The sequence below is a fragment of the Artibeus jamaicensis genome, unplaced genomic scaffold (assembly GCF_021234435.1).
Source record: "Artibeus jamaicensis isolate MK-2021 breed Jamaican fruit bat unplaced genomic scaffold, CSHL_Jam_final scaffold_916, whole genome shotgun sequence".
Taxonomy (NCBI): domain Eukaryota; kingdom Metazoa; phylum Chordata; class Mammalia; order Chiroptera; family Phyllostomidae; genus Artibeus; species Artibeus jamaicensis.
This window is the reverse complement of record NW_026522059.1, coordinates 35,641,524-35,668,606: the sequence shown is the minus strand read 5'-3', so window position 1 is coordinate 35,668,606 and position 27,083 is coordinate 35,641,524. Positions and strand designations below refer to the sequence as shown.

Here is a 27,083-nt window from a genome sequence, read left to right as displayed (position 1 = left end):
CCAAGAGCTATAGTGATTCATAATGAAATATACTAAATTGAATTTTATGATGTCAGTTCTTGGCATGATAATCTATATAACTGATTTAATTGTGGACATCTGGTTATCTGTTAGGTTTTTCTATGAAGGACAATATGTTTTTGGTGTTTTAACAGTAAGCTTTATGCTCTTTGGAACACTTGTGGTCCAGTGTTTTAGTTATTCTTGGTTCAAGGCCGATTTAAAGAAAGCAGGCCAAGAAAGTCAGCATTGTTTTCTTCTACTTCACTGCTTGCAAGGAGGAATTTTTACAAGGTGAGCTTACACTTTTGATCATAAATGCCATTATTTTTCTTTTGTCTGAATAGAAAGTACCTTTCTGTATAGGTCATCAAATGTACAAAGTTCCCCTGTACACATGTAGCACAAAGGTTACTTGCTCCTTATTATTGGTATTTGTATGAGTCATGGCTGTACTGCCAGAATTCCAGGTTTACTAATAGAATGTTTTAGTTTGCCTAATTAAGCTACTTTTTCTGATAGGTACTCACCTTTTATGGGAAGACATTTCTCTGTCTTGTGATCTTTTGTTTTATATTTAAGCCTGATAATGCAAATATAGCCTATTATTTGCAACTCTGTTAGAACAGTTAATTTTTAAGTTACTTATGCCATTAGTTTGACTAAGTGAAAAATTTACTGCTGTGGAAACCATGTGGTTATCTGGTGCAGAATCAGGCATAGAACTAAAAACAGCCTTATAAATCATGTTCAAAACCTTATTTTACTAGTGAAAAACTAGAATGTAAATAGGCTCTGAGAATTCCATGATTTTCTATATATCTAATTTCATATGACCTTTTCATTATTACCTTAAGTGATTTAATTCTGTTAAAAGCAATATATATGTATATTGCTTTAAATATAAAAGCAATACTATAAATTATTAATCTAAATAAAAGAGAAAAATTAAAAACATATTAAGAGGATAACATACTATTTTGTTACAGTTAGATTTGGAATTTGAACTATTTTAATAGCCTACATAAAGGTTAATTTCAGATTCTGTCCTGTTAAACATATTAATGGCAATTAGTTGAAAGTATTAACATTTTTTCAGGCTTTTTATGTGGTAATTAATAATAATAATAAATGCCATTAAGTTTGTGTGGACATGTATAGTTTTCAAAGTATTTTCACATACTTTGTCCTTTTAAAGGCAGAGTTTTTAAGGTTATAACATGTAAGAGAAACAGAATATGCAATGAGAAAAAAGTACAGGTTTTAAGGAAGCTGGAGAGTACCTTAGGTGTTAATACTGGAAATGAATTTTGAAACTGTGTGTTCTCATTAAGATGAAAATGTTTAAAAGGATGGAATAAAAGTTAGTGCTGATAAGCATATATGTATAATAAATAAGATTTAATGAATATTCTATATGAGCAATAGTGAGAATTATGTAGTTATAATATCTAGACAAGGATAAAATTTACTCTTGTAGAGAGGTTAGAGATATGGTAGATTCTTTGTTATTTGCCATTCTATAAATATAAAAATTTCATATCTACAGAATGATTTTCATTGGTGTTTCAATAATGACTTGAAGGTACTGTAAGACATTATGTTATAAGTGATGAATTGTATTATAAAAGAAATGCAAAATTGCCTTGATTTTCATTGTCTTTTGACATCCCTAGTAATTTTTTATTGAATGTTAGACATTATATAGAAAAAATTACAGAGTCTTCAGATGATACTGTTTTACTTTTGTGGTCATTTATAATAAGCATCAATCTACTCTTGGTTTGTTCCTGGAGTGCAACCTTCTGGGCACTGAGAGCCTGCTGTGGTCTTGCTCCTTCAACATGTCCCAGATACTACTAGTCCTTATCTCCCTGGCATCACAGACTACCAGAAATTCTGCTTTGCTTTTTCAAGACTTTCTGCTTAGCTTTTAGCCTTTATCTTCCAGTTTCAAAATTTGGCAAGTGTTTTGGGGGAAAAACTGGCTGTACTTTTGAGATCCTTGTCTTCAGTCCTAAAAGATCTTCAAAACCACTGCTATTTTGTCTGTTTTCTAACAACAGTTATCTGCCTGGGAAGTGTCTAGATTTTCAACATCTTGTCCCAAGCAACAGAATCAGCGAGTACCTTCAGGCAACAAGTATCTGCAGAAACATTAGCTTAGTTTCCAGTTTCTTTGGTTGTTTTGGCAGGAGTATTGGTGAGCTCCAATATACTATATCCTAAATAGAAGCATAGTCCATAAAGTGTAGTCTTGAGTTATCCCATAATGTATAGTCTTAAGTTATTCCAACTCTGAAGTTGAAAAGAACCTTAATTTCTCTCCTAAATAATATAAAGACCTCAAAACACTTGAATTCCATGTATTGATACCATGTTGCTGGTATTTTAATTTTTGTGTTTAGTCTCAGTGGATCATATTTTTATGTCATTTTATATACTTAAATTTTATTAAATTTTGATTACACTTAGCCATATATTTTTGCTATTCTTCTTATTTTTTATTGCTTCTTGAATCTCAGACTTTCTACTCAGGATCACTTGTCTTCTGCTTCCCTGAGGTCGATAATTGCATCTACTGGGCATCCGTTGGTGAAATTCTCTCTTGATTTTTGGTTGTCTAGAAATGTCGTTATTTTATCATCTTTCTTGAGAGATGTTTTAGTAGCTTATGGAATTCTAGATAAGTACTTGGTTATCTTCGGTCTTTGTTTTACACACTCTTGTCTTTGGTTTTCATTGTTTCTCTTGGAAGTATTAGGTGCCAGTCTTTTTAAAGTATTTTGTTTTTTTATTTCCTCTAGCTGCTCTTACACTTTCTCTCTCATATTATTTTATTTTTATTTAAATTTTTAATTTGATTTTTCTCTTTGTCTTTGGTGTTCCACGTTTAATTATCATATATTGAGGTATAGGTTTAGTTCTCTATCTCGGGATTTGCTACTCCTCATGATTCTTTGAAACTTATCAGTTTTGCACAATCTAGTCATTACTTTCTAACATTTCCTTTACTGTATTTCTGGGTTTTTTTTTTGCCTTTTGGGACTGCGAGCAAATTAAAATTAGACCTCTCATTGTATCTAACATGACTTTTATATTTTAGTTATTTCAAATTTTTATTTTTTGACTATGGTCTCTGTGTCATTTTTCTGTGTAATTTTTTCATGACTTACTAGTATTTTCTTTTGTTGCAGTCAAAATGTTACTATATCTAACCACTGAGTTTTAAATTTTGACTTACAATTTTTATATTTAGAAGCTATATTTAGTTCTTTCAAGTATGCGTGTCACTTTGTATAGTTTTCTGTTCACTGCAGATATTTAGGACTTGCCGTTTGTGTCTTTAAACATAGTAAGCATAGTTGTTTAATTTACAATTTTAACATCTGAAGCTTTTTCAGGTTTGTTACTACTGGCTTTGCTTTTATTATTGGGTACTCATATTGCCTTGTTTTCGTGGTATCGGTGATTATGTTCTGGCCATTGCCCTTGAAAAAATTAATTGCGAAGCCTTCGCCAAGTCATCTGTAGAGGCTTTGATTTTATTCTTAGAGAAACAAGAGTTTGATTTGATTTTACTCTTACAGAAACAAGAGTTTCTGTAAGATGGGGTCTACACTTAAACTCATGGCTTGAGGTGCTTCCTGATTCAGTCTTGAAAGGTTGTATTTTTTAAGAAATTTATCTGTTTCTTCTAGGTTCAAATTGTTGGCTTATAATTGTATTTTTAATGATCCTTTATATTTCTATGTTGTCAGATGGGATTTCTCTTTCATTTTTTAAAAAGATTTTTAAAATTTATTTTTAGGGAAAGGGAGGGAGAAAGAGCAGGAGAGAAACATCAATGTGTGGTTGTGTCTTGCACAGTCCCTACCAGGGACCTGGCCCACAACCCAATCATGTACCCTGCCTGGGAACCGAACTGGCGACTGTTTGGTTTGCAGGCCAGCACTCAATCCACTGAGATATACCAGCCAGGGCCATTTATCATTTTATTTATTTGGACCTCTTTCTTTTTTTCTTTATGAATCTCTATAAAGGCTTGTTAATTTTGTTTATCTTTCAAAGAACCAACTCTTAGTTGCATTGATCTTTTGTTTTTTTAGTCTATGTTTCATTTATTTCTGCTCTGATCTTTATTATTTCCTTTGTTTTACTTTGGATTTTTAAAATAATTTTTAAAGAAGATTTTATTTATATATTTTTAGAGATGGGGAAAGGGAGGGAGGAAGAGAGGGAGAGAAACATCAGTGTTTGAGAGAAACAGCAATCAGTTGCCTCTCATGTGTGACCCACCCAGGCATTGGGCCTGCAACCAAGGTATGTGCCCTGACTGGGAATATGACTGGTGACCTTTTGTTTTGTGGGGCCACAGTGAACCAAATGAGCCATGCTAGTCAGGGCTTACTTTGTATTTTGTTTGTTGTTCTTCTTTTTATAGTTTTTTTAAAATGTAAAGATAGGTTATTTGTTTGTTTTTTTTTTCTTGTTTCTTGAGGTAGGCCTGTATAGCCATGAAAGTCCCTCTTATAACTGCTTTTGCTGCACCCCAAAGGTTTTGGAGAGTTGTGTTTTCATTTTCATTTGTCTTCAGGTATTTTTGATTTCCTTTTTGATCCATCGGTTGTTTAGTAGCTTGTCATTTGTGTTCATGTATTTGTGTTTTTTTTTCAGGTTACTTCTTGTAAACTTTCTAATTTTATGATATTGTGGCTGAAAAAAATGCTTGATATGATTTCAGTCTTCTTGAGTTTATGGAGACTTGTTTTGTGACCTAATATGTGACTAGTCTTGGAGTCTATTACATTAGTCTGCAGAATACACATTGTTTTCAATGTGTATTCTGCAGTTTTTGGTTAAAATATTCTATAAATGTCTATTGAATGAATTTGGTCTGGTGTGACTTTTAAGACCTTTCCTTCCTTATTTTTTGTCTGGATCATCTATCCATTGATGTAAGTTGGGTATTAATGTCCCCTGCTATTGTAATACTGACAATTTCTCCCTCTGTGTCTGTTAATTTTTAGTTTTTGCTTTATATGTTTATGCCCCTATATTGGATGGGGTGGCCCAGTATGCATATGTGTGTGGCAGCTTCATGTTAATTTTCGTCTGTGGCTGGAGCAGGTTCTGGGTTGGGCGATCTGGCGCATGTGTGCTGTGGTGCCCTTTTGGTCTGGTTGGAGTGAGCTCAAGACAGGGTGTCTGGGAATGCGCTTTGGTGATCTTGCAGATTGGCCAGAGCACCTGGGTAGAGCTCTTGCCCACACTGTCTAGGTGTAGAGTGAATGTAAACAGTGGCTTTCACAGGTTTCTCAGATCCTGGAGAACTCTCACAGCGCCCCAACCTTCTCTATGTTTCTGTCTTTCTCTCTCTCTCTCTCTTTGTTACGCAGAAGCTGTTCAGTTGGCCCTCAGTTGTCTTTTAGGAAGAATTGCTCTAAATGCGTACATATATTTGGCATGTTCCTCAGTGGGGTGGAGTCCTCCTGTGGTGCCATCTGGGACCCACCTCCTTGTAGTTATTTACCCACTGTTTTTTGGGGAGTGGGGAGACATGCATTGGGACTTTCTACTCCATCTTGCTGATGACCTTCTCCTTTGCTTTTGAAGCATAATTTTGTAAGATGCAGATTTCTACATTTCTCTCAGTATTTTAAATATTGCACTCCACTTCTTTCTTTCATTGTTTCTGAGAAGCTGGATGTGATTCTTACCTTTTCTCTTCTGTAGGTAATATTTTTTTCTCTCTGGCATTTTTCAAGACTTTTTAATTCAGTTTTGATTTTCATCAGTTTGAATACGAAATGCCTAAGTATGGATTTTTTTTGCATTTATTTTTTGGTGTTATGTGAGCTTCCTGGATATCTGGTTTGGTGTCTGACATTAATTTAGGGAAATTATCACTTGTTATCATTTCAAATACGGCTTCTGTTGCTTTCCCTTTTTTTTCCCTCCTGTTATTCTTTCCCATTACATGTCTATTATACCTTTTGTAGTTGTCACACAGTCCTTGGGTAGTCTGTTACTTTTTTTTGGTCTTTGTTCTCTTTACTTTTCAGTTTTGCAGGTTTCTGTTGAGATATCTTTTTTAAATTTAAATTTAAATTTTTTATTGTTATCCTTTTAAAAAATTTATTTAATTATTGTTCAAGTCCAGTTTTCTGTTTTTACTTCCATCTCAGCCCACCCCCCCAGTGCTCCCCACCTCCCTCCCATTTCTACCCCCTTAGTTGTTGTCCATGTGTCCTTTATACTAGTTCCTGTAAATCCTTCCCATTTTTTCCTCTGAAATTCCCTCCCCTCTCCCCTCTTGTCACTGTCCCCCTGTTCTCTATTTCAGTGTCTTTGTTTTTATTCTGCTTGCTTGTTTGTTTTGTTGTTTAGCTTCCTGTTAAAGGTGAGATCATTATGGTATTTGTCTTTCACTGCCTGGCTTATTGCACTCAGCATAATGTTTTCCAGTTCCATCCATGCTGTTACAAAGGGTAGGAGCTCCTTCTTTTTTTCTACTGCATAGAATTCCATTGTGTATATGTACCATAATTTTTTTAATCCATTCATTTACTGATGGGCACCTAGGTTGCTTCCAGCTCTTGGCTATTGTAAATTGTGCTGCTATGAACATTGGGATGCATAGGTTCTTTTGGAACCTATGGTTGGGAGAACAACACCATAGGATATAATCCCAGCAGTGGAATTGCTGGATCAAAGGGCAGGTCCATTTTTAGTTTTTTTTTTAGAAAATTCCATACTGTTTTTCACAGTGGTTGTACCAGTCTGCAATCCCACCAACAATGGATTAGAGTCCCCTCTTCTCCACAGCCTCTCCAACACTTGTTGCTTGTTGCTTTGTTTATGATAGCCATTCTGACTGGTGTAAAGTGGCGTCTCATTGTGGTTTTAATTTGCATCTCTCTGATAGCTAGCGATATTGAGCATCTCTTCATGTGTCTCTGGATCCTCTGTATGTTCTCCTTGGAGAATTGTTTGTTCAAGTCCTTTGCCCACTTTTTAATTGGGTTGCTTGTCTTCTTAGAGTGGAGTCATGTAAGTTCTTTGTATATTTTGGAGATTAAACCCTTGTCTGAGGTATCATTGGCAAATATGTTTTCCCATACAGTTGGATCTTTTTTTATTTTAATACTGTTTTCTTTAGCCGTGCAAAAGCTTTTAATTTTGCTGAGATCCTATTTGTTTATTCTTTCCTTTATGTCCTTTGCTCTGGGGGACAGATCAGTAAAAAAGTTGCTGCATGAAATATCTGAGATTTTCTTGCCGATGTTCTCCTCTAGAACTTTAATGGTGTCACGGCTTATATTTAAGTCTTTTATCCACCTTGAATTTATTTTGGTGTATGGTGTAAGTTGGTGATCGAGTTTCATTTTTTTGCACATAGCTGTCCAGTTCTCCCAACACCATTTGTTGAAGAGGCTATTATTAGTCCATTTTATGTTGCTGCTCCCTTTGTCGACTATTGGCCATAGAGATTTGGGTTGATTTCTGGGCTCTCTGTTCTGTTCCATTGGTCTATGTGCCTGTTTTTATGCCAGTACCAGACTGTTTTGATTACAGTGGCCTTGTAATACAGTTTGGTATCAGGTATTGTGAGCCCTCCTACTTTGTTCTTCTTTCTCAGAATTGCAGCTGCTATTCCGGGTCATTTATGGTTCCATATAAATTTTTGAAGTGTTTGTTCTATATCTGTGAAGTGTGTCATTGGTATTTTAATAGGTATTGCATTGAATCTGTAAATTGCTTTGGGTAGTATGGACATTTTGATGATGTTAATTCTTCCAATCCATGAACAGGGTATATGTTTCCATTTGTTTGTGTCTTCCTTGATTTCTTTCTTCAGTGTTATGTAGTTTTCTGCATACAGGTCTTTTACGTCCTTGGTTAGGTTTATTCCTAGATATTTTATTTTTCCTTTTTCTATATCGAATGAGATTTTTTCTTGATTTCTGCTTCTGCTGTTTCATTGTTGGTATACAAAAATGCCTTTGATTTCTGGATATTGACTTTGTATCCTGCTGTTTTGCCAAATTCATTTATTAGGTTGAGCAGTTTGGGGGTAGAGCCTATAGGATTTTCCATGTACGCCATCATGTCGTCTGCAAACAGTGACAGTTTTGTTTTCTCCTTTCCGATTTGGATGCCTTTTATTTCCTTTTCTTGTCTGATCGCTGTGGCTAAAACTTCCAATACTATATTGAACAGAAGTGGTGAAAGTGGACAACCTTGTTTTGCTCCTGATGTTAGTGGATAAGCTTTTAGTTTTTGCCCATTGAGTGTGATGTTGGCTGTAGGTCTCTCATATATGGCCTTTATTATATTGAGGAATGCTCCCTCTGTTCCCACTTTGCTGACTGTTTTTTATCATAAATGGGTGTTGTACCTTATCAAAAGCTTTTTCTGCATCTATTGACACGATCATGTGATTTTTGTCTTTGCTTTTGTTTATATGATGTATTACATTTACTGATTTGTGATATTGAACCATTCTTGCATCCTTGGGATCAATCCCACTTGGTCATGGTGAATGATGTTTTTAATGTATTGTTGGATTCTGTTTGCCAATATTTTGTTGAGGATTTTAGCATCTGTGTTCATCAGCGATATTGGCCTGAAGTTTTCTTTCTTTGTTGTATCTTTATCTGGTTTGGGGATTAGGATGATGCTGACTTCATAGAAAGAGTTTGGGATTCTTCCATCATTTTGGATTTTTTGGAATAGCCTGTGAAGAATAGGAGTAAGCTCTTCCTTAAATGCTTTGTAGAATTCTCTTGTGAAACCATCTGGTCCAGGGCTTTTGTGTTTCGGGAGATTTTTGATTACTGCTTCAGTTTCATTTGCTGTTAATGGTCTATTCAGGGTTTCTGCTTCTTCTTTGTCAAGTTTTGGAAAATTATATTTTTCTAGAAATTTCTCCATTTCACTTACGTTTTCAAATTTCTTGGCATGCAGTTCTTCATAATAATTTCTTCCAATCCTTTGTATTTCTGTGGGGTCAGTTATAATCTCTCCTCTTTCATTTCTGATTGTGTTTATTTGGGTTCTTTCTCTTCTTTTCTTGATGAGCCTGCTTAAAGGCTTATCTATTTTGTTTATCTTTTCAAAAAACCAGCTCCTGGATTCATTGATTTTTAGAATTATACTTTTAGTCTCTATGTCATTTAATTCTTCTCTGATCTTGGTTATTTCCTTCCTTCTACTTGCTCTGGGCTGTCTTTGTTGTTGTTCCTCAAGTTCTTGTAGGTGTAGGGTTAGGTTGTTTGTTTGAAATGTTTCTATCTTTCTTAGGGAGGCCTGTATTGCTATGAACTTCCCTTTCAGGACTGCCTTCGCTGTGTCCCATAAGTTTTGGGTTGTTGTGAGTTCATTTTCATTTGTTTCCAGAAACTTTTTGATTTCTTCCCTGATTTCGTTCTTGACCCATTCATTGTTTAATAGCATGCTATTCAATTTCCATGATTTTGAATGTTTTGGGTCTTTTCTCTTGGGGTTGGTTTCCAGTTTCAGTCCCTTGTGGTCAGAGAAAATGCTTGGGATGATTTCAATTTTCTTAAATTTGTTCAGGCTGATTTTGTGTCCTATCGTGTGGTCTATCTTTGAAAATGTTCCATGCGCATTTGAAAAGCATGTGTATTTAGCTTCTTTGGGATGAAGGGTTCTATGTACATCAGCTAAGTTCATTTCATCCAGGACGTTGTTCAATTCCACAATATCTTTGTTGATTTTTTCTTTGGAAGATCTGTCCTTTTTTGACAGTGGGGTGTTAAAATCCCCAAGTCAACATCTTTGCTGTCAATATCTTTCTTGAAGTCCTCTAAGATTTTCTTTATATATTTGGGTACTCCTATGTTGGGTGCATATATATTTGCAATGCTTATGTCCTCTTGGTGGATTCTTCCCTTGAGTATTATGAAGTGACCTTCTGGGTCTCTTTTTATGTTTTTTTTTGAAGTCTATTTTGTCTGATATGAGTATTGCTACCCCAGCTTTTTTTTCCTGGTCGTTTGCTTGGAAAATTTGTTTCCAGCCCCTCACTTTTAGTCTGTGATGGTCTTTTGTCCTGAGGTGAGTCTTTTGTAGGCAGCAAATGTGTGGGTCATCCTTTCTTATCCATTCAGCTACTCTATGTCTTTTGATTTGACCATTTAGTCCATTTACATTTAAGGATATTATTGATAGGTGCTTATTCATTGTCATTTTTATACCTGTGCTTCTCATTGTTTCTCTCTTTTCCTTCCTTTCCTTAAAGCAGACCTTTTAGTATTTCTTGCAGAGCTGGTTTGGTGGAGGTGTGTTCTTTTACACTTCTTTTGTCTTGGAAGCTCTTTATTTGGCCTTCTATCTTGATTGAGAGCCTTGCTGTATACAGTAACCTTGGTTGAAGGCCTCTGGTTTTCATTACTTGGAATATTTCTTGCCATTTTCTTCTTGCTTGGAGTGTTTCCATTGAGAAGTCAGTTGCTAACCTTATTTGGGCTCCCTTATAGGTTACTTCCTTTTTCTCCCTTGCTGCCTTTAATATTCTCTCTTTATCTTGAAATTTTTGCCATTTTAATGATGATGTGCCTTGAAGCGGGTCTCTTTGGGTTCCTCTTGATTGAGCCTCTCTGTGTTTCCTGGATTTGTGCAACTTTTTCTCTCATCAAATTAGGGAAGTTTTCCATCATTACTTTTTAAAATAGATTTTCTATCCCTTGCTCTTCTTCTTCTCCTTCTGGTATTTCTATTATTCGGATATTATTACGTTTCATATTGTCTTGTATTTCTCTTAATCCCTCTTTGTTCTTTCTGAGCCTCTTTTCCTTTTCTTGCTCTTTCTGGGCATTTCTTTCTATTTTGTCCTCCAACTTGCTGGTCTGGTCTTCTGCTTCATTGATCCTGCTTTTGATACCTTCTACTGTGTTCTTCAGCTCTGAAATTGTGTTCTTCATTTCCTTTTGGCCCTTGCTGATAGTTTCTGTTTCCTCTTTCATGATGATATAGTTTGCAGTGAGTTCATTGTAGCTCCCCTGTAGTTTCTGGTAGCTCATTGTGAGCTCTTTGAACTTCCTGATAACCAGTGCTTTGAATTCAATATCTGATAGCTGACTTGCCTCTATTTCATCTAGTATTCTTTCTGAGGCTTCCTCCTTTCCTTTCATTGGGGGTTGTTTTTTTTTTTTTTTGTCTTCACATTGTGAGACTCTTCTTGTTACCTTCAGCTTCTTAAATTGATTTCTTCTGGCTTCCTGGATTTATGGTGTGCACTTCTGTAGTATAATACCTGTGAGATTCAGTGGTGTAGTCTCCTTGATCTCCCCAGATCGCTGGTCTTGGGCTGTCCTTAACATTGGCTCTGAGTTTGTCTTTGGGTTTTTGTTGTTTCTGGGTGTTTTTTTTGTGGGTTCTTCCCACCACAGAGGTGGTGGGAACAGAGGTGAACTGATGGTCCCTCTGTCCCCTACCTGTTTTAATTTGCTGTGCTGGTCAGGGCTGGTTGCGTTGAAGCTAGTTCTTCTGCATATACAGGGTTTTGAAGATTCTGTTTTGCTCTTGTTCAGTTATTTGCCCTGGGAAGTTTCTCTGCTGTTTAGTTGTATTTCCAGGTAGGTCTTGGGTTGAGGTTTGTGTGGTTTCTACTCTCTCCTTCACCTTCCTCTGTTGCTATCTGTTGGTAGTTCCTTTGTTGTTGGGTTTCCTCTTCCTTTGGATATCCTGGTGTTCACTGCTTCCACCTATTATTATTATTATTATTATTATTATTATTATTATTTGTGATCAGTTGGAGGGGAAGGCAAAGTGGTTTATGACAACAGGAGAGTATTCTATGATATTTACAGTAGCAGCCAGTAGAGAAGAGATAGGTGCTCCCCCGACTATGTACAGCGACAACCGTAATCTTCAACCCACCTAGCCACTTTTCAGAATGGGTGGAAGGAAGATAAGGCTCTTGTTGGGGAGTGAAGGCTTGTGATTTGGATCCAGAAAGGAGTGAGGTTGAGGGAGGTCCAATTCTGAGGTAAGGTGAGAGTAAGGGATGGTAAATAGGTGTAGTATGAAAGGGAAAAGAGTCAACCACTACAGTATTATAGTTTAGGCAACAATGTAGTGGGCTAAGATCTGGGTGGGGGGGGTGTTGTGTAGTATTTACAACAGCATGCAACAATGATTATTTACAATAATATTAGAACAACAATCATACGGCAGAATCTATGATATACCAAGATTAGGGAGTATTGGACTTTGAATAGTTTGCTAACTGGGCAAGGGGAAGTAAAGGACAGTAAGTTAGCAATACACTATGGTTGAGGGGACAGGGGAAACCTGTCAAGCAATACAATATATCCAGCCAAGGTAAAGAAGACTATACAGAAGGAGGAGGAATACAGAGATACTATTAAAATAAAAGATGTAATAATAATGAAAAAAATTTAAATATGCATTAACTTGTAGTTTTTCTGTTATAGCAAAGTGAATTTTGTCTCTCTGTCTCTACAGTTCGGATGCTCCCTCTTTGAGTCCAACTCTGGTCTTTTCACCGTTCCAAGTCTTTTGTCTCACTCTTGTTGGTTTCCAGCTGGTCAAGCCTTTTCTTCTGGTCACACTAGCTGCAGCAGTCTGTGGTTCGATTAATGCTACCTTTCTCCCTTCTTGGTGAGCTCAGCTGGTCTCACGATTGCTCTCTCAAAATCCTCTCCTCAGCGCCCCACTGATAGCAGACTTTCCCCAGGATTCACAGTCCTGGCCTGGGGTGTGGATGTGCATTCCTGGCCAGGCTTCTCTGGTCCCGCCAGCCTGGGCGTGAAACCTTCCCAGTGCTATGTGGGATCGCAAAAGCGACTCTTAATTCTCCCAAGCCGGCGACCACAGACTCCACGTTTGATCAATGCTCTCTGATTTGCTTCTTCATACCCACTCCTCTGACAATCCAAGCATACAGATCTCTCCTGGCGTTTTTCAAACTGTGCCCGGCTGGGGAGGGAGGGAGCTGGTGACTGGCTCTCTCCCAGGGGCCTTGCAGCCAGCCCTCAGCTCCCAGCTCCCAGAGTCAGGGGCAGACCCGGCCCAGGCCCAGAGCAATGGGGGACGCAAGGGTGACTCTCAATTCTCCCAAGCCGGTGTCCACAAACTCCACGTGTGATCAAAGCTCTGTTTTGCTTCTTCATACCCACTCCTCTCCCTGATACTCCAAGCAAACAGATCTCTCTTGGCGTTTTTCAAACTGTGCCTGGCTGGGTAGGGAGGGAGCTGGTGACTGGCTCTCTCCCAAGGTCCTTGAGCCAGCCCTGGGCTCCCAGAGACTGAGGCAGACCAACAACCTGGTGCGACCTGGCCTTGGCGCGGCCCAGTGGAGGGCCTGTGGCCTCTGCGCAGTTCCCTGGGACCTTAGTGACCTGCTGCCGTCTCTCCTCACCTTCTGGTCATTCAGAGTCTGCTCCAATTTCTGGAATCCTTCCTATATGCTGGGTCCCTGTTGGCTGTCCGCTGCGCTCCTCCACAGATCAGCTGGTTTTTCTCTGGTGCGTTGGGGTAAGCGAAATCCTTTGTCCTGCTCCACCGCCATCTTCCTGATTCTGTTGAGATATCTTGTAGCTCAGGGATTGTTTCCTCAGCTGCGTACAGTCCAGTAAGTCCATCAATGATTCTTCATTTGTTACAGTGTTTTTGATCCCTAGAATTTCTTTTTGATTCTTGCTTAGAATTTCCATCTCTCTGCTTACATGAGCCATTTGTTTTTGCATGTTGTCTATTTTTTATTATTATCTTTAGCATATTGACTATAGTTGTTTTACATTCATATTTTCCTACCTCCAACATCCTTGCCATTTCTGAGTCTGGTACTGATGCTTGCTCTGTGATTTGAAGTATGCTTGGTAATCTTTGTTGAAAATAGGGCATGATGTATGGCAGGTCCTTAAATAATGTCATTATGCTTAATGTCATTTTGTTATAATGTTGATGAGATACCATAGGAATTAACTCTTGTTTATATCAATGGGTCAACTGGAAAATTGGTTTTGATATGTCATTTCACTTCAGTTATAAGAACCTATTAATGAAAGTGAGGACTTGCTGTATCGAGTGAAAGGAACTGTGGTAAATAGGCCTTCAGTAATATGGTGGTGAAGTGTGGGAGGAATACTACAGTCTTATGATAGGTGTCAGTCTTTTAGTGAGCCTTTTCCCCTGGTCTGTAGACATCCCAAATGCCTCTCAGTTCCATCCCCACCAAAGCTGTATTTTACATTTACATTATGGTGAAATACAGCTTTGGGGCATTTCAGAATGGCTACTTTCATTTATGTTTGCTGGATGCCTTTTTCTCCATCTTTATTGTGAGAGTCAGAGCTCCAGGGTCCCTGCTAGAGTTTTTTTAATAATATATTTTATTGATTATGCCATTACAATTGTTCTATTTCCCTCCCTTCATTCCCCTCCACCCTGCACACCCCCTCTCTCACCATTCCCCCCTTTAGTTTATGACCACGTGTCTCAAGTTCTTTAGATTCTATATTTCCCCTACTATTCTTGCCCTCCCCCTATCTATTTTCTACCTACTGTCTATGCTACTTATTTTCTGTACCTTCTCCCCTCTTCTCCTCCCACTCACCTGTTGCTAACCCCCCATGTGATCTTCACTTCTTGGTTCTGCTCCTGATCTTGCTGTCCTCTTAGTTTGCTTTTGTTTTAGGCGTGGTTGTTAATAACTGTGTTTGCTGTCCTTTCACTGTTCATCTTTTTTATCTTCTTTTTCTTATGTAAGTCCCTTTAACATTTCATATGATAAGGGCTTGGTGATGATGAACTCCTTGAATTTGATCTTATCTGAGAAGCACTTTATCTGCCCTTCCATTCTAAATGAAAGCTTTGCTGGGTAGAGCAATCTTGGATGGAGGTCTTTGGATTTCATGACTTGGAATACCTCTTTCCAGCCCCTTCTTGCCTGTAAGGTCTCTCTTGAGAAATCTGCTGACAGTCTGATGGGAACTCCTTTGTAGGTGACTGTCCCCTTATCTCTTGCTGCTTCTAGAATTCTCTCCTTCATTTTAATCTTGGCTAATGTAATGATGATGTGCCTTGGTGTGTTCCTTCTTGGGTCCAACTTCTTTGGGACTCTCTGAGCTTCCTGGATTTCCTGGAAGTCTATTTCCTTTGCCAGATTGGGGAAGTTCTCCTTTATTATTTGTTCAAATAAGTGTTCCACTTGTTGCTTTTCCTGTTTCCCTTCTGGTACCCCTGTAATTCGGATGTTGGAGCATTTAAAGATGTCCTGGAGGTTCCTAAGCCTCTCCTCATTTTTTAAAATCTTGTTTCTTCATCCTTTTCTGTTTGGTCATTTTTTTCTTCCTTCTGGTCCACTCCCTTGATTTGAGTCCCAATTTCCTTTCCATCACTATTGGTTTCCTGTGCATTTCCCTTCATTTCAATTAGTTTAGCCTTCATTTGTTCCTCTAATTTGTGACTAAAATCAACCAGTTCTGTGAGCATCCTGATCACCAGTGTTTTGAACTGTGCATCTGAAAGTGTGGCTATTTCTTGGTCGCTGAGAGTTATGGGCTCTGGGGCTTTGAGTTCTTCTTGAGCCATGCTTTTGTCTGTTCACGCCTGTTCTGTATGAGGAGCGGATCCTTAGTTGTTCACCAGGGCAGGGCTACCCATGTCTCTGGTTTGTGACGCCGTATGGAGGGGCGGGGTCAAAGAGGGGCAATGGTGGTCCTCTCTGTTGCTTCCCGCTGCTGGGGCCTGCACGGTATGTCTCACTGCTCTCTCCTTCTCTGGTTTGTCTGCACGCCAATGTGTGACTGCAGTCAGCCAGCTGCCTTGTGCCCTCACTGGGTCCACCCATTGCTACTCCACACCTGGGATCTGCCCTCAGCTGCCTGAGCTCCTGGGTCAGGGCATCTTTTCTGCCCCACCCAGCTCCGCTGCTGGCTCCGCCCCTCTTCCCCGTTTGGCTGAAGGGTTCTTTGTTGTCGGACTTCAGTATAGTTCAGTTTTCCTGTGTTTTGGCTGTGTTTTTTATTACTAAAACTTTGTTGTCTTTAAACTTGGTTGTGCAAAAAGGCACAGTGTTTCCACCTACACCTCCATCTTGGTGGAAGTCTCTCTGCTAGAGTTTTTAACTAACAGATGTGTCCACACTGTGCTTCCAGCAATTCATATAGTTCAAGTTTTTATAATCTGGCACTAGTTCTGAAGGGTGTTTCTTGAGGTTTTCTCCTCCTATAATTTTTGATTCTTTGTATCCACCTGTATGTATCTCCAATTTGGGGGAAAACAATTTGCCTTTTGCCCTTACTTCTCTGTCAGACATAAGAAGTCATTGATTTTTTTCGGTTTGACTTTTACTTGTTAGGAAGAAATGGCAACTTCTAAGTCCCCTTATTACAACAGACTTAAAACTAGAGGTCAAGTCATGTATTCTTGAAGTCATGTATTTGTTACTTATGTTCTTTTTTCAGTATTGTTTCGGTTGTTTTAGAGGGTTTTTATTTTCATGTAAATATTAGAATCAGTTTACCAGCTATTATAATTGGCATTGCCTTTTAAATTTCATTTTTCAATTGTTTGTTTCCATGGAATAAAAAAACAATTGATTTCTTTTAGTAATGTTTTCTCAGACCTGACGGACTCATTACTTACATTAGTTTTTTTATTGTTTTCCTCATATTTTCTGTTGATCATCGTGCCATTTGCAAATAGGAATAGTTTGATTTTCTCCTTTAAAATTCTTTTTATTTTTTTACTTTGCTTAATTTCTCTAAGTCTTCCAATATTAAATATTGAAATATTGAAATATTAAATAGAAGTGATGAGAGTGACATTTTTATTTCTTCTGATCTCAGGGGTGTTGAATGTTTTGCCATAAAGTTTGGTGTTACCTGTAGGTTTTTCATAGTTTTTCTTACCAAATGAAAGAGATTTCCTCCTCTTTTAATATTCTTGTGATTTTTTTTTTGTTATTATGAATGGATATTGAATTTTGTCCAATATATGTGCACTTATTAAGATGATCACATGGTTTTTCATTGATTCATTCTTCCATTTATCTATTTATTTTTTAATTTAAAAATTTTTAAGTTAAACAATGGTTTTATAGCTTGAGTACAGACATTTTATGTAACCAGAGCAGAGGCTGTGGATGACTTGTATTTCCAATTGGGAGGGAGGAGTCATTTAGCCTTACAATATTGAACCAATGGTGAATATGGCTCTCAATCAGAATCAGATGGAATTTAGCATCCTTATCCTTTCTGTTTCTCTCAAGATGCTTTTGAACAACAACAGCTTTCTTAATTAAATGGAGAGATCCTTAAGAAGATCAGGAGGAAGTCCTTTGGAGTTAAGAATTCTAAAGATTTTATTGCCTGTCACAAAATGTACTTGTGCAATGCCATGTGAGTCTCTCAGGATCACCCCAATGTGTGAGGGAGCTAGGCCCTTCTTGGCCAGTTGGTAGATCTTCTCCTTCATGTCATCAGATATCAGTTTCAGCTAGGTGCGGATGCTGTGGTGGTAGGGCACAGCCGACTGGGACAGGCCCTTTCCAGGAGTGTGCATGTGACCCATGATGGCAGAGGACAGAGAGTCTAACCTTACTGACTGATTTAATGCTGTTAAAGCAACTTTGCATTCCTGCGGCAGACCTTAATTGATGATGATGATGATTATTTTTATTTTTTATTTTTAAAGATTTTATTTATTTATTTTTAGAGAGAGGGGAAAGGAGAGAGAAAGAGAGGGAGAGAAACATCAGTGTGTGGTTGCCTCTTGAGTGCCCCCAGCAGGGGACCTGGCCCACAGCCCTTGCATGTGCCCTGACTGAGAACTGACCTGGTGATTCTTTGGTTCACAGGCCAGCGCTCAATCCACTGAGCCACACCAGTCAGGGATGATTATTATTTTTTATACATTGCTGAATTCCATTTTTAAATACCTCATTAAGCATTTTTGTGTCTATGAGGTGTATTGTTTTATAATTTTTTTCTTGTAGTAACTCTTACAAGTTTTAGATTAGTTTTATCCTAGCCTGCTAATAGAAGTTGGCAAGTATTCCTGCTTTATTTTCTGAAGGAGTTTGTGCAAGACTGGTGTTTTTTCTTCCTTAAATGTTTGATAAAATGTATTGGATAATGTTGTGTGTAGATTTTTGAAAACAAGTTTGATTTCTTTGAAAAATTCAAATTTATTCATATTTTCTAATGATCTTGTGTCAGTGTTAGTAAATTGTGGTTTTCAGGGATTTTGTCCATTTCGTCAAAGTTTCACTTATTGATATAAAATTGTTCCCAATATATCATTAGTATAGTTTCGATCTCTAGGGAAGTCACCTTTTCCATTCCTGATATTGGCTTGTTTTGTTCTCTCCCTCTCCTACTTCCTTTCTTTACCCTTCAGCATATTGTTGGAGGTTTAGCTATTTCTCTTATCTTTTCAAAGAACCAAATTTTGGCTTTTTAATTTCTATTGTTTGTCTCTTTTTTATTGCACTGATTTATACTTTTATCTTTATTATTTCCTTCCTTCTATGTAATTAGAGTTTATTTTCCTTCTCTTTTTCTAGGTCATTTCTATGGAACTTCCATTATTACTATTAACTCTTTTTTATTTTCTAATAAAAACATTCAAACTATAAATTTCTCTCAAACCTATACATTAACTGTATCCTGGACGTTTTGATATGTTGTTATATTTTTATTACCCATTAGTTCAAAATACTTTTTAGCTTTCCTTGTGATTTCTCCTTTACCCAAATGTTAGGCTGTGTTTACTTTTTTTTTTCAGATATTTGGAACTTTTGTAAATATTTTAGTATTAATTCCTAATTACTCCATTATGGTCTGATAACATACTCTTACGATTTCAATTTTGAAATTTATTTAGGCTTGTTTTATTTATTAACATATGGTTCATCTCTATGATCTTGTGCATACTTTATGTATACTTAAGTTATGTAAACTATAATTGAACCTTCACTGGAAGGTCAGACTTAGCTCATGCCCTGGCACATGATCTTGAAAAGAATTTAGCCTGTTCTGGGATGAGGGTGAAATTTTCAGAAGTATATTGATAAAAATGTAGAGAGAGGTACTAAGAGAATTTTAAAATTCTGTAGAATATGTTTTATGCTCCCAGCGTTTGATGTAACAAAATATGGGCTCATTTTCTTTTGGCCAGAAGAAAACCTGAGAGGATAAACTAGAGGAGTTTTGTTTCCAGAGTAGCACTTATCCTACCTGTCCAAATGACATACATGGACAAGAAGAGGTTTTTTTTTTTTTTTTCTGTGTGCCATATAAATGGGCAGACCACACAGAGATTGTAGAAATAGATCAGAATGGAAGAGGAAGCAATAGCCAATATATGAAGCATAAAAAGAGTAAAGGTTAAAAAAAACAGTAAAGCTTTTGATTAACTTTAGAGTTGGAATAATGTAAGATTCCATGTTATGGACTATACTTCTATGTAATCAGACATTGGGTAAACTTCAAACAAATCAAGTAGCATGGGGAAAGTCTTTCTAACCAGAGATCAAATTCCATAAGCTGTAAGAATTATATATTTGATTATTAAAAATGAATGTTAGTAAACAAAAGTGAAACTTCCCTAATGTACAGACCAGAACAAAAGCAATTCTAAAAGAAAAACAACATACAAGAGGCAACTTATCAGTGTTTCTCTTTCACATTGATGTTTGTCTCCCTCTCTCTCTCCCCCCATCTAAACCAGTAAGCTTGTCCTTGGGTGATGATAATAGAAAAGTTTATGGAGTATGAATCTCAATAAAGCAATCGTGAGAAGAAATTTGTAGTAGAGAAAGTTTGTGGGAAAAATCTGTACTTAAACGTATATGCTACTTTAAAAGATATTGTGTATATAAACATACATGTTATAAAGTATATATTATTGAAGATAAATGTTTGTGTTATTGATGTTATTTTACAGGTATTGGTTTGCCTTGAAAAAGGGGTATTATGTGGCTTTCAAATATAGCAACAAAACTGATAACTTCATAGAAGAACAAATTGATCCACATAAAGAAGCTATAGATACAATGACTGATTTGAGCATGCTCAGGCTATTTGAAACCTACTTGGAAGGCTGTCCACAACTTGTTCTTCAGCTCTATATCTTTCTGGAACATGGTCAAGCAAATTTCAGTCAGTGTAAGTCTTTCTTAATAGCCTTTGTTAGATGGATGCCATTGAGGTCTTAAGGGAAGTACATTAACTCTTTGGTAGGTTTTAGAACTTTTAAATTATTTTTATTTATAAAATTATTTATTTTTTAAAAAGAAGTACATGATTTAAATATTTAAAAATATATAAATACATGTTTTCTTCCCCCTTCCTTTGCCCAGAAGGGACACTGTGGTCAAGTTTTTGTTGCTTCTTCCAGAAAAGTTTTTTAAAAAACCTATATTAATTCTCTCTTTGTCTGTTTTTCTGTCTCTCTCTTTGTTCCTCCCTCTTTCTCTTCCCCTCTCTTCCCTTCTTTTACAGAAATGTAACATAAGATAAAAACTGTCTTTGATTTTTGCACTTAACAGTATATCTTAGAGATCTATCTACAACTGTACAGAAAGAGCTCCCTCATTCATTTGTATTACCTGCATAATATTACAAATTATGGACATATCATGATTTATTAAACAAGCCCCTTTTATATTAATTTAGGTTGTTTCTATTTTACTATTGCAAAAATAGTGCAATGAATAATCTTATGCATGAGTCATTTTGCATGCGTGAAGTATATCCATAGGGTAAATTTCCAGAATTGGAATCATTAGATGAAAGTGCAGGTGCTACAGAACTCATGAAAGTTGGCCAATATGTTGCTCTATTATAGCATATCTCCTTATTAGGGTAAGATATTCAATGTTAAAGGACAGTTTGATATTTCCATTAAAAACTTTTAATAGGTGTTCAATTTGAAATGTTAATTTTTTTTTTGTTAAATGATAGTTTCACTTTTCGTTAATGACTAAGGTTGCATGCAGACTTGGATTAAAATCAGAGGACCAGATTGTCCTCTTTCTTGGAGTTCCCACTATGCTAGACTCACCTGTGAGATCCTCTCATTCCCCTGAATAGCCTTTCTGTTCCTAATTTCCCATAAACCTCTAGATTTTAGTCCCTTCTAATATTATTATTTTTACTTTGGTTGTTAGTAAGACACTGAAATGAATGTACTGTGTATGAGATCTCTTTTTCCTTGTGATACAAATAATTTGTGAGTTGGGACTTCGATGTTCTGTGTCATATAGTTACTGAAACTAGAAGTTCTACATTTCAGTTTATAGCCTATCTTATGATAGATTTGCTGATGATTTCAAATAGTTCATAACATCTAGATCAGCAGTGGGATCCAGTGACTGTTATCTTCATATTATGGTTCTATCCTCATTGCTTAGTTTCTCCTTGAAGCAAGAAGTTGGGGTATTAGTTAAAAATAGTAAAAAAATGACTTCTTGCCAAGATGGAGGCGTAGGTGGAAATACTGTGCCTCCTGGCACAACCAGGTTTAAAGACAACAAACTTTTAGTAACAAAAATGCAGCCAAAACACAGAAAATTGAACTGTATGGAAGTCCAACAACAATGAACCGTTCAGCCAGACCAGTAAGAGGGGTGGAGTCAGCGGCTCTCCGAGCAAGGTCAGGCAGGAAAGATCCGACAGACAGACCCAGGAGTGCAGGTGGCGGTTGGCAGATCCCAGGGGTGGGTTGGCAATGAGCAGACCCAGTGAGGATGCAAGGAGGCTGGCTGACCACAGTCACACATTCGCGCACAGATAAACCAAGCGAAGGAGCCAGTGAGACCGACCGCGCAGGCTGGGGCACCAGCAACGGGAATTAGAGCCTGAAAACACCAATTGGAAAGATTTTCAGGGTTGAGGTGCCACAAGAGGCTCCCAGGCTCACGGAGAGTTTGTTGGAGAGACCCACGGGGTCCTGGAGGGTGCATAGGCCCACACACCCGGGAGTCTGTACCACGGGGGCTGGTTTTGCTTGCTGGAAGCAGCACAGGGGACCAAGGTCCAAGAGAGAGCAGGACAAATGCCATTCCCCCTCTCTGACCCGGCCCCCACATACAGTATCATAACCCAGCCACTGGGTGGCCCTACCCTGGTGAACACCTAAGGCTCCGCCTCTCATATGTAACAGGTGTGAACAGACCAAAACATTATGGCTCAAGAAGAACAGCTAAAAGCCCCAGAGCCAATACTTCTAAGCGACCAAGAGATAGCCAACCTATTAGATGCACAGTTCAAAACACTGGTGATTAGGATGCTCACAGAACTGGTTGATTTTAGTCACAAATTAGAGGAACAAATGAAGGCTAAACTAATTGAAATGAAGGGAAATGCACGGGAAACCAATAGTGATGGAAAGGAAATTGGGACTCAAATCAAGGGAGTGGACCAGAAGGAAGAAAAAAATGACCAACCAGAAAAGGATGAAGAAACAAGAATTCAGAAAAATGAGGAGAGGCTTAGGAACCTCCAGGACATCTTTACATGCTCCAACATCCGAATTACAGGGGTACCAGAAGGAGAAGAGGAAGAGCAACAAGTGGAACACCTATGTGAACAAATAATAAAGGAGAACTTCCCCAATCTGGCAAAGAAAATAGACTTCCAGGAAATCCAGGAAGCTCAGAGAGTGCCAAAGAAGTTGGACCCAAGAAGAAACACACCAAGGCACATCATCATTACATTAGCCAAGATTAAAATGAAGGAGAGAATCCTAGAAGCAGCAAGAGATAAGGGGACAGTCACCTACAAAGGAGTCCCCATCAGACTGTCAGCAGATTTCTCAAAAGAGACCTTACAGGCAAGAAGGGGCTGGAAAGAAGTATTCCAAGTCATGAAATGCAAGGACCTACATCCAAGATTGCTCTATCCAGCAAAGCTTTCATTTAGAATGGAAGGACAGATAAATTGCTTCTCAGATAAGATCAAATTCAAGGAGTTCATCATCACCGAGCCCTTATTATATGAAATGTTAAAGGGACTTATCTAAGAAAAAGAAGATAAAAAAGATGAACAGTGAAAGGACAGCAAACTCACAGTTATTAACAACCACACCTAAAACAAAAGCAATCTAAGAGGACAGCTAGATCAGGAGCAGAATCATAGAAATGTCGATCACATAGAGGGTTAGTAACAGGGGAGTGGGAGGAGGAGACGGGGGGAGAAGGTACAGAGAATAAATAGCATAGACAGTAGGTAGAATATAGATAGGGGGGAGGGCAAGAATAATATGGGAAATACAGAATCTAAAGAACTTGAGACACATGGTCATAAATGAAAGGGGGGAATGGTGAGAGGAGGGGTGTGCAGGGTGGAGGGGAATGAAGGAGGGAAATAGGACAATGGTAATGGCATAATCAATAAAATATATGTAAAAAATAGCAAAAAATCATAAATAATCTAATTGTCTAACAATAGAAGAATTGGTAAATAAGTTATTGTACACTGTTACAGTAAAAAATTGTGTACCCAGTGGAAATAGTGATAACTTTTAATGACATAGGTGAATAATTCTAAAAGAAAATTCAGGCAAAAAGCAGTTTATAAAAGTTTCTATCTGCATACTTTTTAGAATACAAAGTAATTATTATATAGAACAATGCCTAAAATTATTATATAAAAAATGTTAACTATAGATGCTTATGAGTGGTGGGATTATGAATAAATTTATTTAATCTTGTCTGTACTTTTCTGAATTTCCAAATATTTCTATTCTATTATATAGAGATTATTATATAGAACAATGCCTAAAATAAAAATATAAAAAATGTTAACTGTAGATGCTTATGAGTGGTGGGATTATGAATAAATTTATTTAATCTTTTCTGCACTTTTGTGAATTTCCAAATTTTTCTCCAAATACCATGTATTATTTTGATAATCAGGAAGAATAACTCAAACTGTTAAAAAAAAAAAGGCTACATATAGACGTACTTCAGAAGACTTAACATATTCTTTTATCTTTGCTCCTTCCTGAAACCACACTAATAAGGAGAGTAAAGGAATAAAATAATATAAATCCACAAAAACAAAGAGAACATAGAGTAGAATAGCAGATTAGAAATATCAAGAACTTGAATGTGGGAGAAAGGGGGTGGGCAGGGCAGGGGAAAGCAATGGGGGAAAAATGGGGACTACTATAATTGAACAACAACAACAAAAGAATTAAAAAATATCAACTGTTTAGAAGATGGAAAGCAGATGAAAAACTTGTTATTCAAATCAGCTTTATCACTGAAAGACTAAATTATTTGAATCAACCCCCACTCTGAAAATATCTACAAGTGTTGAATAAATATTTTCAAAAGCCTGCCTAGTACAATCTAATATAACAGGCCAAAATATGCAGTAAAGTAGGAACTCAGAAGGGGTGAGTGGGACTAACAAGGCATTTATACCCTGAGGTTTTTATAGAACATTATAAACAGCATATTCAGTTTTGATGGTTTCCCAGGGTGTCGAATGGCTAAAAACAAAACTCAGGGTCCTCACAAGGGAGGGATGTCTTGTAGAAAATTCTAATCCATAAAGCTAGATTGAATAACTTTTCATGGCCCTTTGTCAAAGTATACTCACATTGGTCAATGTAGGTGTAGCCAGGATACAGTTTTATAAAAGTTTCAGTTTTGACAGTCGGATTAATGACCATGCCTTTCTAAAGTAGTAATAAACTTCTGTTATTTGTTAGAGAAAAAAATGAGTAAAGATGTCATACCTATAGAAATTTGTAAGTTTTTTAGAACATATTTATTTGATCTTAAAGATACTGGGAATTGGGCTTGTTGGTACTCAACTCATACTTATGTTAAGTTCCTTTCCCCCCATGTTGTTTTTGGGAATTAGATACATGCCTAGGGTTGAAGCTCATAACTGTAGTGTCTCAGAGAATTTCTAGAGTATGTAGTTTTCACTATACCAGTTCCTAAAAGAAATGTGTCCAAGATTTGTACAATTTATTTAGAATCTTGAAATGCAGCCTAGTGCATTGGTGAAGTACAGTAACTTTGGACTTTGGCAGATTTAGATTCAAATCTCAACTGTCTGCAGCTTGCTAGCTGTATAACTTGGGTCAAATAATATATATTTTCTAAGCATTCTGCATATATATGAGAATATTCATACATCAAAGAATCAGATGAGATGAGTATATTAAGTGTCTGACGTGTTTTTGGGTGTGTGTAAATGCACATAAAGCATGTATGGCATATAGTAATTTAATATTGCTATTTTCTTTGCTCTAACAATATATGTTTTAAAATTTCTTTTGTTTGTTTTATAGATGCAGCCATCATGATCTCTTGCTGTGCTATTTCTTGGGCAACTGTTGATTATCAAGTAGCTTTAAGAAAATCCTTGCTTGATAAAAATCTTCTTAATGGCCTCTGTCCCAAACTCACATATCTCCTTTATAAGTTGTTTACATTATTATCTTGGATGCTGAGTGTTGTAGTTCTTTTTTTCTTAAATGTTAAGATTGCTTTATGTCTTTTGTTATTTTTTTGGTTTTTAGGTATATTGTGGGCATTTAAAAACCAAACTCAGTTTTGTGTCTCCATGATTATGGAGTTCTTGTACAGGATTGTTGTTGGATTTATTCTTATTTTTACATTTTTTAATATTAAGGGACAGGATACCAAATGTCCGATGTCTTGTTATTATATTGTAAGGGTACTGGCAACATTGGGGATATTGATTGTGTTGTGGCTGTGCCCACTTTCTATTTTTAATTCAGACTATTTTATACCTATCAGTATTATTATAGCTCTTACTCTTTTCCTTGGAATTCTTCTTCTTATTGTTTATTATGGGACTTTGCATCCAAAGAGAAGTGAAGAAATGAAACCTGATGAAATTGATGGAAAACCAGCTCAAATAGATTGTAGAATGAAGTATTTCCTAATGGAATAAGCTATTTATTTATGAGAAATATTTTCTCATTTTTTGTTTCATTGATTAGTAAAGAAAATGTGTGTGTGTGAATTGTTTCTTAGTTTTGCTTTCTTTAACTTGAGATCAGTTATAGCACATTATTTATGAATGTGAGAGTATATTAATATTTTTATGATTTAAATTAATTTCTCATTTAGTTTTGAAGATCCTAAGAACTTAGATATATTTGCCTGTTGTCTGGCAGAGTACCCATTCTGAGCCTGAATTGAAAGAAATGGTCTAGCTCCCATAATTAGAAGGCTGGAATTAAGCTTTCTTTCAGCTTTTGACCCATTTTCCTGAAGTAAAATGAGGAATTTATTGTGGAGAACTGCAAAGGGAAGTGAGCAGAACCCTCATTCTTCTCTCCTGTATTTTCCTTGATTTGGTGCGTATATTGAGTTGGAAACAGACAGTTGAGGAAAAGGGAAAGGAGGGGATGAGGAAAAAAACAAAATATAAAGTTTACCATTTTTAGTGTATAGTTCAGCATTGTTAACTATATTCACCTTGTTATGCATCTCTGTAACTTTTACATCTTACAGAACTGAGACTCTGTTCCCATGGAACAACTTTCCATTTCCCTCTCTTTTTACACCCTGGCAGTCACAACTCTTATTTTTTGTTGCTATATATTTGACTACTTTAGATACTATATATAAGTGGAATCATACCGAATTTGTCTTTCTCAGAGCCCCACTTCTCTGTTTCACAGATGAGGGACATGAGCCCCAGGAGGAAAGAAGCTCCAGGTTTTTAGTTAGTAGCCAGTTGGGACTGGATCCCAGGTGACCCGCCCATTATTTCAACATCATTTGCAATAAACCATTGTTTAAAAAGGTTAGGTATGGGGAAAGGATTACTGCAATACAAATTTTAGTTCCTTTTGCTATAGTTCTATGAAAGCCAGAATCTGAAATTTTCATTTGAAACAGTTTTGAGAGCTGTGTGAACTAACCATTTTTAATGACTGTGTAAATCTTATATATCCTTTATGGATGAAGCTCCCCATTTCCTTTTTTCCATGGGATTACACTAGTTTTCAGTTATACCTCACTGATTTCTGCCTTTTCATCTTGTGCTTATATTGTTGTTGTTTTTAAATGGTAGATATATAGCTGC

General features: G+C 36.9%; 1 protein-coding gene and 1 pseudogene across 1 annotated transcript; one reads left to right on the top strand and one right to left on the bottom strand.

Annotated features, from left to right (window-relative positions):
* Nucleotides 1-25,998, top strand: XKR9 (XK related 9). The gene is made up of 3 exons (XM_037148960.2): nt 1-294; nt 19,945-20,165; nt 25,312-25,998. Exons 1-3 carry the CDS (start codon nt 23-25, stop codon nt 25,938-25,940), a joined length of 1,122 nt encoding a protein of 373 aa, XP_037004855.2. The 5' UTR covers nt 1-22; the 3' UTR covers nt 25,941-25,998.
* Nucleotides 17,115-17,568, bottom strand: LOC128626720 (40S ribosomal protein S13-like; annotated as a pseudogene).
* Nucleotides 25,999-27,083: the final 1,085 nt, after the last annotated feature.

What these genes read in the sequence shown, in the direction of transcription:
- XKR9 (XM_037148960.2), top strand. Translation starts at nt 23, where the DNA reads ATGAAATATACTAAATTGAATTTTATGATGTCAGTTCTTGGCATGATA. An exon ending in CAAGGAGGAATTTTTACAAG is followed by an intron (nt 295 to 19,944) that starts GTGAGCTTACAC and finishes GTTATTTTACAG; the next exon opens with GTATTGGTTTGCCTTGAAAA. An exon ending in TCAAGCAAATTTCAGTCAGT is followed by an intron (nt 20,166 to 25,311) that starts GTAAGTCTTTCT and finishes TTTGTTTTATAG; the next exon opens with ATGCAGCCATCATGATCTCT.